A 15,390-nucleotide genomic window follows, 5' to 3' on the forward strand; every position below is an offset into this window, starting at 1 on the left:
ACGATAAGAAATCATCTCGGTTGTCACTACCGTTTGCAGCGGAGTGATCAAAAACTCCGTGCTTGAAGGCACGGATGCACATAGGCGTCGTTGGCTCAGCTCATCACACAAACACAGCTTGCAAAGCGTAACATACCGTAGCTTATAAACAATGTAGGAGCCAAGGTTCATACTGGCGGCTTAACCCATCATTTAATCTGAACATTGCAACGATACATACACAGCACATTGCAAGAGTAGGAGAGCCAGATAGATTATAGCATGCCCATTGCCTTCCTATGATAGCCAGCTACAATGTAAATACACAAATGTAGTTAGACACGCTGTTAGCGTTAGGTACCTATATCATCAATTACTAATGCACCAATAGCCTTAGTTTACCTTGTTCACAAGCTCAAGCTGTGATTGCTGTCTTGGCTTGGATCCAAGGTTCGGCGATATCACGCAAACGCAAACCGGAGATGGTTTATAAACAAAACCAGCACCTGGTTTTCTACGAGCCGGAGCGGGGAGGGGGAGGGGGGCTGGCCTGCTTCTGTAACACGCCCCCCGCTGGTCGGGGGTGTGGTGGGGGGGGGGGGGGGGTGCACGTGCGACTAACACTGAGATTGTATGTTTATCCAGGGGGGGGGGGTGCAGAGGCGGTCGCAGGGATAATCTCGGGGGCGGCTGCAAGGAGAGGGGAGTCAGGGGTCTGATCCAGTCGCACTTCCTAACACCGCTCAACTCCTCCAAGATTGCTTCCCTGTTCCAGTGGCAGCTCTAGCCCCTACAAAGCCAAGGAGGACCCTGCTCCAACCTCCTATCTTGCTCTTGGAGGAGTTTGGAGGTGTTAGGAAGTGTGACTGGAACAGACCCAGGGTCACAAAGGCTTGTTGGGGATGGGATAAGGGAGCTTGAACACTGAATTATCAGTGGCACAGAGAGGTGGGAGCTGGGGCGAGGTCACACGCGTGCGGCGATTGAAAGCGATGACAGGTGCGTTCACATGGTGTGAATGTGTGTCGTGTGTGGACTGTAGACTGGATGATGACGAATGAGGCATGAAAAAGCAACCAACCTCCGGACTATTCAGCGCTTATTGATACGATGTTGGTCATATGATCGTATTTCTATCACCACTGGCGATAGCATGAGAGCGAAGAGAAGGGGACAAGAGGGCCAGGGCCCAATAAATACCCATGTCCTCCCCATAATAGAGACATTTTTAACGTTACGGGGATCAAACATAGAAGGAAATGGCCACGCGACCGTGCAACGGTTTACGGTCCCACGTTGAGCAGTTCGCGGCCAGTTTAGCACGTTTGCCCACCTCGCTGTCCCGTCGTCAAGGACTCTCCCAGTGTCCAGTCGACCGTCGACCGTCGAAAACGTACCGTCGCGTCCAACGTTCGGCCGGTGGACGCCGACGGACCACGTGGTCCACCCTAGGGGATGTCTGGAGAGGGGGGGGGGGATCGATGCGGGCGGTGTCGATGCCCTGGACAAAGAGCCAGCCGACTGTGTGTGGGGATGGGGGATGGAGGGATGTTATGGCAGGGAAAATGGGTGGGAGGAGGAAGAGAGAGAGATGGAGAGAGAGGGAGAGAGAGAGAGGGAGAGAGAGGGAGGGAGGGAGAGGGAGGGAGGGAAGGAGGGAGGGAGAGGGGAGGGAGGGAGGAGGAACAGGGGAGAGGGAGACTAGAGGATGTAGGAAGGGAGAGAATAGGAGAATTATCCATTGTAAGTCTGTTTTTATTATGCCTGAACTTGTCGCATCGTCAATGTCCGCAGTTGTCACATGTGAACTGTGACGAGCATGTCAACTGTCCGGGCGACCAAGGCTATATAATATCCGACACGCTGCATTTAGACGATGGACGACACTTTGCCCAATTTATTTTCATTCTGTTGGGCGTCGGCACTACCGAATTTGTGCGTAGTCACGCCTCAGACGCATCTAGATAGATGTCGAGCGGACACTAACCCGGCAGTTGCTGGGGTATTTCGCCACCCACCGTTTGCTGGGGGGGGGGGGCGTTAAACGCCCCCAGCCGATAACTCGAGAACCAATAGGCGCAGCGAAACGCACGAGGCGGCAAACGAAAGAACGCGACGAGACGCTTCAGATGAGTACTTTAAATTTGAATTTTGAGGTCACAGGTCAGGTCAAGGTCAGGTCAAACACCTGAAATCGGGCTTTCAGTAGCATGGACTTCAGGACTTCGCAAAGGGCGCCTCTCGTCATAAACTCTGTCAAAACAGTGCACAATCCATCATATAAGGCCTACAAGAGTGTCAGCTCCATGTAGGGGTCAGTCAAGCATAGGTCAAGGTCAGGTCAACCGGGCAGGCACATATCCCCGAAAATCAAAACTGATATTCGCAGCCTGTGACACATGTTTTATGGGTAATTTGGGGCGTAGAACACGATGGTGACATTCATTTTACCATATGTGTACGTGTTTGGCTAAAAAAGTTCAATTTAAGAAATGCATGTATCATGGTCGTGAAGTAGTCACGAGAAATTGCCAAGATTCACTTCAAGATTTTGGAAAATGCGGAACAAAAATCAACAATCGAAGATAGCCATTTGATTGTTCATGGTATTGGCAGTCTAATGGCGTTTACGGCATGTCTGTATGTCTATTCTGTGATTTTATATGATTTTTTGAACATATACCGTTTTTGGTCGAAAACTCAGAAATCATGACGTCACTAAAACTTCGATATCTCAAAAATTTTCCGACCGATTTTTTTGAAACTTTGTCACAATAAACTTCAATCAATTCCCTACAGATACCCAAAATCTGGCGCGCCTGCGGCGCGCCGTTTTTATGCTATGGCCCGGTGAAAAAAAGTGGGGGCGTTTAACGCCCCCCCCCCCCCCAGCAACTCGCGGGCTAAGAGAATCGGTGGACAGAACCGGGATCCATCTGGGACCAGCCCTACTGTGCTTCCTTTGGGCCTGGTTTGTTTGATAGTGAGTCATTGTTTATAAGAAGAATCCCTTGTGTTTGGGACGCACTCTGTTTCTCGAAACCAAGTGCTGTTTCCGACAGTTTTTCGTTGAAAGTTTGCTCGTGAGCTCGTTTTCTAATGGTCAACTTGAAAAGGTAACGTCGTTTGCATAAAGGACCGATAAATGGTAAAGGTTATGTGTTGTATGTTCCTCTTCCTATACATTGAACGAATGTTGAACCGTTTTATTTCTCCAGCCGAGTGTGCCCCATATAATTGTCTCCATATTTCTCCATAACTGTGTATTCTCTCGTAATGAAACCTGACACCTGATATAGGTAACATCATTTGACCTGTGACCCCTAGACCTTGACCTTAAATTCGACTCACTGACCCTGACCATATATCTGATCCAACATCTTACCTGACCTCTAATACCTGAACTCAGACTTCGCCTTTTTGACCTGACCTCGCTTTTTTGGCTTGACCTCTCACCTTTGACCCGAACTCTCGCCTTTAATCTAACCTCTCGGTCTTCTCGCTCCTTTCCTGACACTTTTGCCGTGACATGAAGCCTGACCTCCGTCATAAGTCCTATGACTATGACCTCTGACGCGTGTCGTTGTCTTTATCCACAGACACTCTTCACTTGCAGCTGTTTAAGGAGGGACCCCGAGGTCTGCAGAGCAAGGCCTCACTGTCTCTGGACAACTTCCGGGCTATCGAAACAGGTCAGTGGGGGGAAGATGAGGGGAAAAGGACAATGGATGGGACTAAAAAGAGGGTCAGTTCCGGAGAGATAGGAAAAGGGGAGACGCTTTACCGAAATGGGTCGGGGTAGGAAAAGAGATAAGACAATCTTAGAGGTATCGAGGCAAACATGTGTGGGAAGACGGGGAGAAAGCGAGATATAATCTTTAATTGATCGAGATGGTCATTGCAGTGAAACTGAGAGAAAATGATGGCATAAATGGAATTGAGACCACGCCGAGAAAAAGGGTAGCTTTCTGTACATAAAATACGTGGGTCCTTTGTGCCAACTGTGCAAGTATGTGAGTGCGCTGCGGCTGTTCGCTGAATGAGACATGTGCTGAAACACTTTTTTAATTTCGATATGCATGAATTAGTATAACTACACGACCCTGTATGATTCCCTGTGTTTCTTCTTTCCGCAGGTTTCACCCTGGACCGGGAGAGTAATACGCTGGCACTCCTGTGTGACGGGAACTCCATCGTACTGGCATTTGAGGCACGCGAGGCACTCATTCAGTGGCAGGTCAAAATCGCCGCCAGCGTGCCCTATGGTGAGTGCCGACACTCCGAGCTGAGTGTCTCATGTTAGATGAGTTTGAGAATGCCTCGCCTATATGATGTAAGATAAAAGACTTGTCTCGAGTCCCACGGCATAATAATCGTTTCACGAGTGCGTTGTCATGACTTATACTTCTCTTATGCATGAATCAATCAATCAATGGAAGAATCAACCAATCAACCAATCAATCAATCAGTCAAGCAGTTATAGGTAAAGTGAGTAAGAGTGAGTGAGTGAGTTAGACTAATTGACGAACGAATGATTGAATGAATTAAGGAATACATGATTGAATGAATACTGGATCATTAGTTCATTGGTTTATTCACTGATTGATTGATTGATTGATTGGTTGGTTGGTTGGTTGGTTGGTTGGTCGGTAACTTGAATGAATGAATGAATGAATGAATGAATTATTAATTAATTAATTAATGAATTAATGAAAATGAATGAATGAATGAATGAACTTATTGCACCCCTTGCCTGACCTCCATGACCCCACCTCTGACCGACAGTACATCAGTTCGCCGGTCAGCTCCTGGTGTCACCTCCGCGCAGTAAACTGGGCACCGGACCAGCGAGGCTACATGTTCAGGATCTCAGGGTATCTCTGGTGATGGGCTCGCCGCCCCGGCTGGCAGCCACGTGGGCCATCGCTGACCTCAGGTTAGGAGAGGGATGCTGGTGACCCTGGGTCGGGTTATGGGGGAGTTGATAATATCAGGCTAGGTCAGAAGTGTATGTATGATGTTGACACCCTTATGGCTGGCCAAACTGGACTGAGCTGAGCATTTTGTGGAGAATAGGCTAGGTAGAGCAATGTCGGCTTGGGGTCAGGTTTATACAGGGTTATGCAACTTTGACATCGTCTTTCTTTGGTCGCACTGACCACACTGGAAATGTGAGAATAAGAGGCCAAGTCCTTCAGAGTTTTAACTTCAGTGTACTGCAAATACGGCAAATTCAGTACTTAGGAGCATGTGATGCCTCCGTCTGAGCTGGGATCTCTTTGCTTGTAGGCAGGGTTATGCTTGACTCATGAGTCGAGTCAGAGATTTGACTGAACTCTGACTCAGATGAGTCAGGTTTGAGTCGAGTCGGATAAAATGTTGAGCTGTTGAGTTGAGTGAGAGTTGAGTCACACAAAAATATTAAGGTGTTGAGTTGAGCCAGAGTTGAGTCAGTAAAATAACTTTTGACATTGAGTTGAGTCAAAAACATCTAGGAACATGAGTCAGGTGACTCATCTTTCTAGAAACAATATATAAGCTTTTTAATCTCCCCCCGCTTAACAACTTTGGCCTGGCCCTGCTGCCGGATTTTTTTCACCCCCCCCCCGCTCGACAACTTTTTTATCTGAGTCAATTTTGAGTCAACACACTTGACTCAACAAAAAAAAATTGAGTCAAGTTTGAGTTAACTCATGTTTTCATTGAGCCGCTTGAGTCATGAGTCGAGTCAAGGGAAAAAATCAGCTCCTTGTTTGAGTCAGAGTTGAGTCAGGACTTTCTGAAGTTGAATGATGAGTCGAGTCGGCCATTTTTTTTTAGTCGAGCACAACCCTGCTTGTAGGCATGATGCTACATTGCCCCTGTCTAACTATGTGATGTTCCTCTCATACCACCTTTTCACACTAGGGCCCTATTCCATTCCTCGCCATCCCTCCTTATACCATTTCCCTCACTCTCCCTCGCCATCCATCCAGTTCTATCCTTCCTCATACTGCTTCCATATTCCCTCTCCATTCTCCCACGCGACCCTTCCATCAATCACCCCTCCCCCTCCCCTCCCTCAGACGCTACGGCCCTGCCGACGGCAAGTACGTGCTCGAGGGCGGCTCCCGCTGTGGCCGTGCAGAAGGACTGCATGTGCTGGGGGTCACAGGAGGGCAGGCTGACGTCATTCATACGGCGGTGGAGGAGGCGGCGCAGTGTAGACTCCAGGCGAGGAGAAGACTGGCGAGGAAGCAGGACGGTGCGTGGGGGGGAGGGGGGGATGGAATGGGATGGGATTGAATGGGGTGGGTGGTAATAGAACGGTGGGTGAAGGGACAGAAGGGAATAGGAATGGGGTGGGATAGGATGGAATGGTGGGGATGGGGTGGTAATAGGACAGTGGGTGAAAGAACAGAAGGGAATAGGAATGGGGTGGGTGCCGTCCCTGACTGGTAGTGGATGGCGCATGTGGATTTGAGTAGCCGCAATAAACAAAAGACTTTTACGGGAAATAGGATGAGAGTTGAGGCTTCTTATTGGACCGTGATGTCGTCCTGGGGTTCAGTGCATTCCACTAGTCACTATAACCTACATCAAGTCATTGAGTATTCGGCCATCGGTATTTGAGTATTCTACATAGACATTGACTCTTGCATATACCTACACAGCTCTTGCCTTTGCTTGTTCTTGATGACTTGTCTCTCAAATCCAGTCATATTAGATTGCTTGCTTACAGTGCGTCCGTCACTACCCGTTAGCTTTGCATTCGTCATCATTCATCACGATGCTTCACTTTTCGTCACGTAACGTCACATCACGGCGTCCACAGAGAGTCCGAGCGGCCTGTCACGACGCACCGTGTCACGAAGCTGCAGTCGTGACAGCACCATCACGAGGTCAAGGGAGAGCGGTCTGTGCCGGCAGTCCAGTCTCCAGGTCAGTCTCGGCGTGTGCGAGAGTCGTATGGTGCTATATGTCGATGTCTGTTACATTTTAGACCTAGTGAACTTCGTGGCTGTCGTTAGGGCTTTTCGTTCGAGCCTCGTACCTTCCAAACCAAGCTTGATTTCCAATGGTTGAGCGGGGGGGGGGGGGAGGTATTTAGAGCACGTAACCTTTTGTAGTGCCTGAAACTGACGAAATTTTAGTTTTTTTTTCAATCGAAAGAAAAATAAATAAAATGAAATATAATGAATTACTGAATAAACTAAGCCAAATGAAAGCTTCTATGATTTTTAACTGTACATACTACATATAGCAAAGCGATAAGCGAAATAAGATAAGGTTTTGGAATCTCGAGGAGGACTCGGCTCCAGTGAATCGAGATTCCTTGCTGGAACGGGAAGGGGATTCACTCCAACCAATCACGTGCCAATGCTCTTTACCCTCGTTTTCATAGATTCATTCTCTAACGCGTCTCTTACTTTTATTCCTCCAGTGGAGTGCCTGCTCCTCAGACGACTGCGATCTCTCCGACCCGGCGGCCGTTGCCTCCGGTGACGTCATCACCCGTCCGTGCGGCGACGGCCAATCAGAGTTCTCGGCCGGCAGCAGCGGCTCCGACTCTGCCGCCGGCCGCCGCGCGTCCGCCGGATCGGGCGGCGGCTCTGGCTTTGGTAGTGGCGTCTGCGGCCGCTCCGCCTCCGGCTCTGGCTCTGGGATGAGATCGCCTCGGGCGGTGCGAAGGTGTTCTGCTGATTGCGCATGCGCTGTGAAGATCAGCAGGAGTAGCCTTAGGAGAACTGGAGTGCTGGATGGTGTTGGGGAGGAGCCTCGAAATGCGGTGAGTTTTGGGGAGCTTCGAAGTGGAGGAAAACGAGATGAGCTGGACATAATTTGGCATCCCTCGCTTTACAATGTGTATGTCAGATTCGGGGACTCACTGGGCTGTTCTTATGTCAATTGCTGACCAATTGAGCACACACGAAATATAAACAAATTACAAAGCTGTCCATTATAAGTCAACAGAATCAGGAATTCGGCCTGTACTATACCGTAGAAGACAATTCTTATCTTGTTAAAAGATTTATTTGTAGGTACTCTACTTCTTTTACATGGTTCGTTTTCCCGTCAGTCACCTTTGACCTCATGGTCCTCCGTGCCCTGACCTGACCTGACCTCCACAGGCCACGCCCACCTCACCACCACCCGGGCCGCGATTCGTCGACCACGTCTACGAAGAACCGGGCGAGAAACCAATCAACGGCGGCGTTACATCGCACCGACCAATCACCATTCAAGGCACAACCCACCGGCCAATCAACACTCCGAACTCATCTCACCGACCAATCACCGACTGTGGCTCATCCGGGCGGCTCGTTCGAACGGTTGCTGAAGTCCATGACCTTGACCCGGCCTTGGGTGGGTACGACCGACCCCGTCCTGCTCTACCAACCACTCCAGGCGCGGGGGCGACAAGATTGAGCCCTGAAGGAGTCTCGGAGCATCTATATGAAGACCCAGGTCCTGCAGAAGGCTGGTATCAAACCCCGAGGCCGTGTAACGTCTGTCAGAAACGCTGCACTGAATCCCGGCAAGCCGATGATGGTTTGTACAAAATACCGGCCTGTCCTTGCGCAAGCTGTGGAGGTCATAGCCAGGCTGCGTCAGGGGTTCTCAAACCAGGCGGTGGAGGAGGGCAGCAGACGTCAGTGGCTCTCAAACCGAGAGTGGATGGAAGCGGGAGAATGCCTGTGATGAACGCGGACACAGGTGAGTTGATTCGTGGTCAAACTACCGGCTTTCGCAAAAGGGGCCATGGGTTTATTTCGGTTCATATGGCTGCCATTGATCGTAAATCTCGACTGGTATGAGGTAATAGACGATATCGTGCACTTAAATATCCAGTAACGCTCCATAACGGCTACATCAGCTTCGGCAATTGTTGTCTTGCTTTGCGTTATAACTATTCCTTTCAAACATCGTACCTATTTTGATCGGCACCAGGGATAGGTATCGACTGTGTAGTGTGTATGCTAGTTGCTACCCCATGACCTAATATCTGCTTGTGTCACCCTCCCATTCTCCCTTTCTGACACCCCTCTACCCCTCTCCCTCAGGTGAAATCGAGATTCCCGCTCCCGGCGATCAGCTCTGCCCCCAGATTCCCTCCGAACAGATTTTGGACACCGGTCTCTACTCCCAGCCCACCCGACCTGCTTACGCGGTGGTGGATAAATCAAAACGGACCTATCCTCTTCTTCCTGGTCTGGCTCCTCCGCCGCTACCGGCTGCGACCCCGGCAACGGAGCCGAGCTATGCGAACGTGGCGCCACCTGATGGCGGGCCGGCGTACGCCAACTGCGCGCCGGTGAATATAGGTGGCGGTGTTGTCGGGTCGGCGGATATAGGTGGCAGCACTAGTACTTCCTGTCCCCCGCCTATTTCAAAATCTACGAGTGCCACAGATATAGCAGCAACGAAGGATGACGCTACTTATGTGAATTGCTCCCCGATTCAAGTACAAACAAGCACAAATGCAACCAACGGAGCGACTTACGTCAACTGCTCTCCAATTCCTCAACCCCATCACCCCCATCACCATCAACAACCTCTCTACGCCAACGAGCCCAAAACATCCCTTCCCCCCAACAACTACCTCCCCATGCGTCCCCCTTGTGGTCCCAACCGCCCCACCCTTGGTGACGATTACCTCGACATGTCTGGTCGACCGGGTCGCCTCGCGATGCGAAGATCCCATTCTGCGGAATGTGGCCAAAAGATGGCGCTGAGATCGGCGTCGCTGGGCAGACGTCCAATGCCGAGTCCCAAACCGGAGAGACTGAGACATCTGGTGGTGGCGAGAGGGCCGGGCCCGGTGGTGGACGGGAGGTGAGTGGAGAGAGGACGGGAGGATGGGGAGAGAGGAGGGGAGGATGGGGGAGGGGAGAGATGGGGTCTCGATTGAACGATGAGGGGAGCGGGAAGCACATTGGACCCCGTTAGAACATTTGGCTTTCATCCTTAATTTGGCTTTTGTTCCGGGGTGTTGACTGGAGGGGCTTGGATTTTTCCTCCCTTCCTGATTACGGAGCGAGCGAAGCGAGCGTAGTCTTTCCTTAGATTAACGGAAATTTCTGAGTATGAGCGGCCGGCCGGCCGGCCGGCCGGCCGTGGTCACGCTTTTGCGAGGCTTATATCTCAGCAACCACTTGACCGATTTACACGCGGTAATTTTTGTAGGGTAGCTACATTCCTTCTACCAAGTATTGGACTATTCCCGATGCATGTGGGTGACCCCTTATGCACGTGCCACGTGCAAAACGAAGAGGTGTCAGTTTTGTAATTGTTGCAATATCTCGGTAACTACTTGGCCGATTGCGCTGAAAGTTGGCATGTAGGTAGGCACCCACTAGGCACTGCATATACATGTGCCAGAGTTGGGGTGCTGCTGCACGTGCGCACGTGCAGGGGTCGTTTCCAGATCTCGGGAACGGCTGGACCGATTGCGCTCAAATTTGGTACACGGTTAGGGACCGGTTAGTAGGGTGCCGTGCACAAGTCAGTTGGGACCCATTTTGCACGTGCGCACGTGCAGGGTGCCGCTTCCAGATCTCGAGAACGGCTGGGCCGATTGTGCCCAAATTTGGCACATCGCTAGAGACCAGTTAGTAGGGTGCCGTGCACAAGTCAGTTGGAGGTACCCCCTCGCAATTTCGCACGTGCAAGGCCCACTCTCTCGCTCGCTCCGTTAGTCGCCCCAAAAGGCGTTATACTGGTTTTTATCTATTTTCAGGATCGTCTGTTTTGTGATGCATTAATTTGTTTCGTTCTTTATTGTTTTACGTTGAGCCCGAAAAGCCACGGAATAAATATTATCTTATAGCTTCTTTTATATCGTTGCCTGCAAAACATCTGAATCTCTTGCCGTTTCAGCCTACCTCGACCCTCACTGACCACCAGTATCTGTATGTATGTACACGGGTGGAGAATGTTTGAAAAAGTTACCCCGGCCGGCGACCGAAAGTCAGAAAGACGATGATGGTCAAATATTTGTCAACGGTTATCAACAAACTCCTATTCTGTGGCATAGAATAATGGATGTCTGCCGTTTGTACGTTTTTAGGGAAAACTGCTGCACGCAGGTGCGGAAGATTTCGTAATTGTAATTCGCATGCCACCTAGTGATAGGTCAGGTCATCAGGTCAAAGTTGCTGGATGATCGTGCTAAAAATGCCATCATGCCCTTTGCAAAGCTTATTCCGTGGAAGTTGCAACCTTCCCACACAAAACAAAATGTCAAATTTGACCGTTTTGACCCTCTTATTGATTTGAGCTCGCACCTGAAATATTATTCGCGACCGAGCCTTAAACGCGTAATCGAATGTTTTGATTGCAGTGTTTAAGCTCCATTATGTTCATGAACTGTGAGAAAAGTTGTCGGAGAACGCTAAAATAAGAAAAATTTGGCTTTTGATGATCTACGGTGATTTTATTATTGAGTTTGCCTAAAACATGACCATATTTCTCTGATCACGTTTGTCGCTCTTTCAAACGTCGTTCTGCTTCTCGCCTTGTAGCCCAGTAGCCGAGTTAAAGGGAGCGTGAAAAGCCCACCTCTCGACTCAACGTGTTACGATAAGGCCACCACCCTGGCGCGGGTTAAGTTGGGGGAGCCTTGAGCCCCAGCAGCTCGTCCTTCTATCTCACTGATATTACCCTCGTCCTGTCTTGTGATGTTATTACAGTGCCATCTTACGATAACGGCCCTTAAATATGATATACTTCTGTTTGATGAAACATGTCGGGCTCCGCGATGAAAAGACTTAAAAACATAGAAGCTCCAAAATGAAAATAAAGTACATTTCAAGAACTTTTCAAGGTAGATAAGAATAACGAGAGACGCTTTTATAGATGGCAGTTTTTTCGTATGGAGACAGCTTTTAGGATTTACAAAAGTGGAAAAAGTTACCCCGGCCGCGCCGGGGTCGGCTGAAAGTTACCCCGGCCTCGGCCGGGGTGGCCGGGGCAGGTTCTCCACCCATGTGTATGTATGTATGTATTCACTTAAGCAGACAAATCCACACGACAGGGCTATTCTGAGGTCATTGTCATACAATCAGCTAATAATAAAGAACACAGTAAAAATATATCATCATACTGTATCGAATTAAAAGTATACACTAAAAACGCGTATATACCTATAAAATGTACACACATGATAAAATCAATGATAATATATAACCCGGCATGATAAAAAATTACATGTTAGAAGCGACCACCCTTGCACGATTCTTAAACGTTTGTGCCGTCACATTCACATCGCCCAGCATTTCAGCATAGCTATTAAACAGGTGGCTTGAACGATCTCCCGCACTCTCGACAGGTCCTCCACACTACCCGTTGACTCTCGCGCCGGCGTGACGTCACTGGTGGACAGCCCGGTGACGTCACTGGCGGCAGGATCGACGTCACCGGCCATACCTCCGCTTCAGCTGTCTAGCTCAGGTGAGAGATTACATTAGTTATCGGTGTCTGTTGGCCTAGTAAGTGGTAGGGCTCGAGCCTAGCCAATAATATCTGTATTTGGTCCTGTGGTGCTGCAAATTAAGAATGGCTTTGCTTAGTATCCTAAAACAAGCAATAATGACTAAGCAGCTCGAAAGCAGGGTTTCAGAAGATTTGCCCTATGTCTGAGGGTCGAAATGTCATCTCATGGTCGCAATATAGCCGGTTGTCACAATAAAGATGGGAAACTGAGTCATTGACTGAAATCAAAGCATTCAAACTTGTCAAAACAATCGCCAAAGTAAGGGAACACCTTACGATATTTTGTCGTAAGGGTAAGGTGTTTCCTTACGTTGGCGATTCCATCATTCATCACGCATAACCCATTCACCAACACGATTTATCAACAGAAGCCGGTCGAGATGACAGTCAGAGCCAGCTGTCGGCCCGATCAGCAAGCTCTAGTTCGCCGCGGGTGGCGCTGCTGTCGCAGAAGCCCCGCTCTGGTACTGAATACCAGTGTTTGGATCGAGGTCGGCTGTTGGCTCAGGTGAGATATCGAGCTTCTGTTACAAATAAAGCCTTTGTTTCCTGACCACGTCTGCGAATTGTAACACGAGGCTTTCTGTGTAAGCTGAGGGCCTTTGATTCTAACTTTGTCTAAGTTTTTGATGGGATCCTTTGCACTGACATTAACCTGAACATCATGATCAATGCAATGTGTGGACCTACCTGCCGTTGATTTGAGCCTGTGGCCTGTATTTTTATTGTACCTCATGGCAGTCACAGATATGCAGCGATGATCTCCTCCTAACGCACCATTGACTGAAGGAAGGCGTTTTCCGCGCCTGTAGGTACCAATAAGCCACATAATCGAGCCTGTTATCTGGATGGCTCTTGTGACACGGCTTATTCTTTTCACAGATGTCTGAGCCAGGCCCGGATGGGAGGCCAGGTCGGGGCTGCTCGGTGGACATCTGAATATCACCGGTGACCTGACCTGTGACCTCAGCTGAGCTTGCCGGTGACCTTACCTGACCTTATTTGATCTAATGTGAACGTCACGACCTTCCGAACGGGGGTGTGGACTGACCTATCACGGAGCCCGTAAGATGTCACATCTGTAAGATCGTGGTCCGTAAGATGCCGCATACGACCTACGGTATGTGTGACCCTACCTGACCAGTAGTGTCAATACCAGGACACATATGACCTACGGTATACCTGTCGACTGTCATCATCAAGTCTCATATGAGTTACTGTGAGAACTTGTGGACTTGTGGTTCAGCTAGGCAGTATTGATCTGCGTTATGGCATGGACTAAGGTACCCAGTACCCACGGAGAAAACATACGAACGAAGATTGCTGAGTGGTAAAGTGGTTTGCAACGAGAAAAGAGCGAGACGCGTAAATAACTTGATTGCCGAGAAGATCTCTCATTGATATGTTTTTGAAATGATACGCGTTCTATGTATTTTGTGCGCATCTCTCGTTTCTTTTCGACGGTTTTCGTGCTTGCTTACTACGGAATTTAGTAAACTGTACGCCAACTTCCTTTTATATGCCACTTTATGTAAGCCCTCATCTAAATTAACCTTGTTCTAGAAGAGCATAGCACCATCACCTCCAGTCATGCAAGTGCCGGATAAATTCTCACATTTGTTTTGAGGAGCTTATCTTGCTGCCGGCCTTTGTTGCGGTTGGAAAGTCTGGATGCTAGTGTTCACTGTCATTTGGTGCTGGTCAACTATTGTCGCGTTTTTTTTTTGGACAATTCCTGCGCAAGCAAGTGACCAACGGTTTTGCACTTTTGATACATTTTGATATACCATTTAAAGATACGAGAGAGTGGAAATCTTTAAATGCGTAGAACAGTTGACTTCGTAGAACAGTAGAACCGTTGACTGTGTGTGTTGTTTTTGTTTCACCTCATCGCTGAAATGATGAGCTATGCTTCGTGCCATTTATTTTCATACCAATCATTGATGACAGTCCTTGCTAAACATGCACTACGTTCCACTCATACATGGCTATATATATTGCAGAGCCGTTGTCATGACAACCTGTCTTGTTTGCTGACGTTATCAACATGCCGGCCATAAGTATTATGCACAGACATGAATTTACCGCCATTTCTGGGTCTCATTGACCCCGTGACTGTGTGACATGTGACCCGTGACGCCAGAGCCGTGACGCGTGACATGTGATGTATGAACTCCACTGCCAGGCTGGATCACACCGGCAGCCATTTCCAAACAAATCCAACACGCATCTGCATCCTCCAGCACGCAACAGACCTACTAATGGTGATATGTGAACCGAGCTTCAGCCCCAGTACGCTTTTTGTTGTTGGTCTCGCGATGGTATGTGTTTTGATACTTTTGATAGCAACACTGTACACAAGATTTGCCAAGATCCTGCTTGTAAAGTTGATATTGCGGTATGGTAATAAATGTAACCTAAATAGTTGAGATTGTCATGTGTGATGGTGCTCGTAGCAGCTTGTGTGACATGATCGCTGTAATAGAGGGTAATTGTCGATGTGTTTCTCATCTGATTTCACCTTAGTTATCTCGCAGAACTATCTAACATGGCTTGTGGATAGTTGCGAATGGCGATTTGCTCATATTATCATACTCATACAGTCTGACGCATTTCCTACAGTGCACTGTACTTCACTGCAGTGAAGTGTTTCCTACAGTGAAGTGTGTGCTAGGGATAGAACTAGTATGTTCAACATATTATTTTCTTCATGTTTCGTGTGCGCAGAATACATTTAGGTTGCCTTGTCACCTTTATAGATCGCTAAATAGGTATTCGAATCCTTCTATTGTACGCAGCTAGGTATTCAGAAGTAATGAGCATTGCATTTTCTATCGACACATGGCGTTTTGGGTCCACTATAGACACAATTATTTATTTCTTCTGTTTCGGCGTTTGACTGCACATGATTGTTATGACATTGCGAAATACATGGCG

The 15,390-nt window shown here is 48.7% G+C and overlaps 1 protein-coding gene across 1 annotated transcript; it reads left to right on the top strand.

Annotated features, from left to right (window-relative positions):
* Positions 1-971: 971 nt before the first annotated feature.
* Positions 972-14,882, top strand: LOC122373939. The gene is made up of 12 exons (XM_043352396.1): positions 972-978; positions 3,579-3,671; positions 4,116-4,244; positions 4,765-4,915; positions 6,045-6,223; positions 6,794-6,900; positions 7,403-7,747; positions 8,091-8,676; positions 9,024-9,795; positions 12,290-12,411; positions 12,822-12,961; positions 13,336-14,882. Exons 1-12 carry the CDS (start codon positions 972-974, stop codon positions 13,390-13,392), a joined length of 2,688 nt encoding a protein of 895 aa, XP_043208331.1. The 3' UTR covers positions 13,393-14,882.
* Positions 14,883-15,390: the final 508 nt, after the last annotated feature.

This window comes from Amphibalanus amphitrite, unplaced genomic scaffold (genome assembly GCF_019059575.1).
Source record: "Amphibalanus amphitrite isolate SeventyFive unplaced genomic scaffold, NRLGWU_Aamphi_draft 001575F_arrow, whole genome shotgun sequence".
Lineage (NCBI taxonomy): Eukaryota > Metazoa > Arthropoda > Thecostraca > Balanomorpha > Balanidae > Amphibalanus > Amphibalanus amphitrite.